The sequence below is a fragment of the Malurus melanocephalus genome, unplaced genomic scaffold (assembly GCF_030028575.1).
Source record: "Malurus melanocephalus ecotype Western Australia unplaced genomic scaffold, MMel_1.1 scaffold_379, whole genome shotgun sequence".
Classification (NCBI taxonomy): domain Eukaryota; kingdom Metazoa; phylum Chordata; class Aves; order Passeriformes; family Maluridae; genus Malurus; species Malurus melanocephalus.
In genome coordinates, this window is record NW_026623611.1 from 721,934 (window position 1) to 724,427 (window position 2,494).

A 2,494-nucleotide genomic window follows, 5' to 3' on the forward strand; every position below is an offset into this window, starting at 1 on the left:
AAAGGAAAGGAAAGGAAAGGAAAGGAAAGGAAAGGAAAGGAAAGGAAAGGAAAGGAAAGGAAAGGAAAGGAAAGGAAAGGAAAGGAAAGGAAAGGTTTTGGATGAGAACTCTTGGCTGCAGTTGCCCGCCTACATGATGCCCCAGCTGCAATAAAGCTTCAAAGCTGAGATGACAGAGRGACAGGAGGGACAGAGGGACAGGAGCGCTGGCCTGTCACCAGCACACCCAGCTCACCTTTGCAAGAGGATGGAGCTGCAGGATCTCCCACCCACACTGGGCACTGCCTTCCCTCCAAACCAGCTCTGCTCTGTCTGGCCCTCCTCCCTCCAAGCCCTAACTTCAGTTCACTCCTCAGCAACCAATTCTCACTTTGCTGTGCTTTAAAAAGTCCCCCTCTCTTTTCCCCCTGCCCTTTCCCCACAGCTTCTGCTCCTTTGTCCAGCCAAGCCCAGGAATTCTTGCATCACTTCCCAGGCACAGCTTTGCTTCTGCCCAGATTTGCTCCTGCCACCTGCCTGGGCACCACCTGGGCACTCCTCCTCTGCTGTGGARGAGTGTCTCTAATTCCCATCTGACCCTCCCAAAAAATTATGATGCTCCCAAACATATTTGGCTTCCCATGCAGAAAGCACAGGACATTTCTGACACAAAATCTACTTCTACTTTAAGTCTCATTTCCAGAGACTGAGGTGGAGAAACTTAAGGGCAGAACCAGACTGAATTGTATTACATTTTGTATTGAGAAAACACTTTATTTCCTTTTCCTCTGTCCTTTGAAATGATTTGATGAGGCTTGAAAAGTTCAAGTGGATGCCCAGTGTGGACATTTCTGCTCTATTACTTCAGTAAATCTGCTATCGGTTTCAAAGGAAGTCTCCCAAGTGAACATTTTTTGTCCGTGGCAGTGGCTTTTGCACGTGGCTTTGTATTGAATTCCAGTTGCATTTTAATGCTGTGCAGGAATCACCACTTTTGTGCCAGATCTGTCTTGGCAAGCTCAGCTWATGCAGTCTTTCTTAATCCCATGCCTGGGTTTGTTTTATTACTCCCCACCCAAATCAGAAGCCATGAATATARCAACCCACTTGAAGTGAATGCAAACAATAAATGATCTTTATGGGACTCTCTAGGGAATTTCCCGAGGCAGGCAATTGCTAATGTCAGCAAAAATTGAGATCTTCAGCCAGAACCGATTCTCATATGTTTGTATACAAAGTGGATCTCGATTTCTTATTTTAGTAAATGATGCCACAGTCAGGGTTGGACAGATCCAGAGATGTCTCATCCTCCTACTCGGAGTGTAAGCCCTCCATACTCCCCTGGAATATCTTTAATTTCCTTTAATTGGAAAAAGGGAAAAACACTCTACCTGCRGAGAAACCTCCTTTTTGCCCTCTACATACACTCCCGTGTCCATCACTCTAGCAGTGAGCTTAATTAAGTGCAAGCACAGCTGCCCTAGAGTTTTAGGTTCTTGCTCTTCTAATTATAAATAAATACTTTGGATTTTTTTTTGCTCTTTCAATTCTTTCCCACACCTTCCTCTTCCACAAGTTTTTTAAAATGCCATGTGAAACAGGAGAAAGTCGCACTTCCCCTTTCATACATTCTTGCTGGGTGAGATTATTCTTTTTACCAGCGTCTCATCTTTTCCATCACCACTCATCTTAGAGCCATGGGATGTTGCTGCTGTGGCACAATCTAGCCAGGCAGGAGATATCCTRATGCTTGCAATACCAGCTTTGGGGTTTTTGCTCCACTGCTGAGAGCCACTTTGTCCCCTAACCTTGTAGCGACACGGCTCTTCACTCACCAGCAGATGTCCCAAACAGGTCACCTGCGGAGCTTTCGCAACACCGGCTGTAACGCAGCTCTACCCTGGGCAATAAACCCCAGGTGAGTCAGGTGCCATCGCAATCCCTCAACTGAAAATATCCATAAAAGGCCCGTTAATTGCCGGGAGCCCTCGCTGAGCGCGGACGGACGGGGTCTGGCGGCACCCGGCTCTCTGCCCACCCCGCGGCTCCGGGAGCGCTGCCGGGAACGGGACCTTGTCCGCAGACTGTCCCGGGTCCGGGGCTCGCCCCAGGCTCCAGCTCAGCAGCCCAACTCCCCCAGCGTCCTCCCCGCCCGCTGCAGCAGCCGCAGAACTCGCCTTTCCCCTCGGGGGATGCGCATCCCGGGCGGGGAAGCGGCGGCCGTGAGCCCCCGGAGCCCCGGAGCGGGAGCAGCGACCCTTCCCCCGCGACCACCACTCACCCTCGCGGCTTCATCGTGTCCGAGCCGTGCKGAGCCGAGCCGAGACAGCCGTGCCGTGCCGATCCGAGCCGATCCGCCCGCTTCAGGCCGTTCCCTTTTCCCTCCCACGCCTCACCCTCACGGGGATTTCCGCCTTCCGAGCGGCCGATGCTCTGCGGGGACCGGGGACCGGGGCACAGCCCGTCCTGACCGTGCGGGGCTCAGGCACTCGCCCATCCCCACCGATGCTCTGCG

General features: G+C 52.1%; 1 protein-coding gene across 1 annotated transcript in view; it reads right to left on the minus strand.

Annotated features, from left to right (window-relative positions):
• The window catches only part of ICOSLG (inducible T cell costimulator ligand), a 13,356-nt gene that overhangs the window by 9,747 nt on the left and 1,115 nt on the right, over nucleotides 1-2,494 (minus strand). The window contains exon 3 of the mRNA XM_057378914.1: nucleotides 2,261-2,460. Coding sequence (XP_057234897.1) covers nucleotides 2,261-2,460 — 200 coding nt within the window. The remainder of the gene's footprint in view (nucleotides 1-2,260; nucleotides 2,461-2,494) is intronic.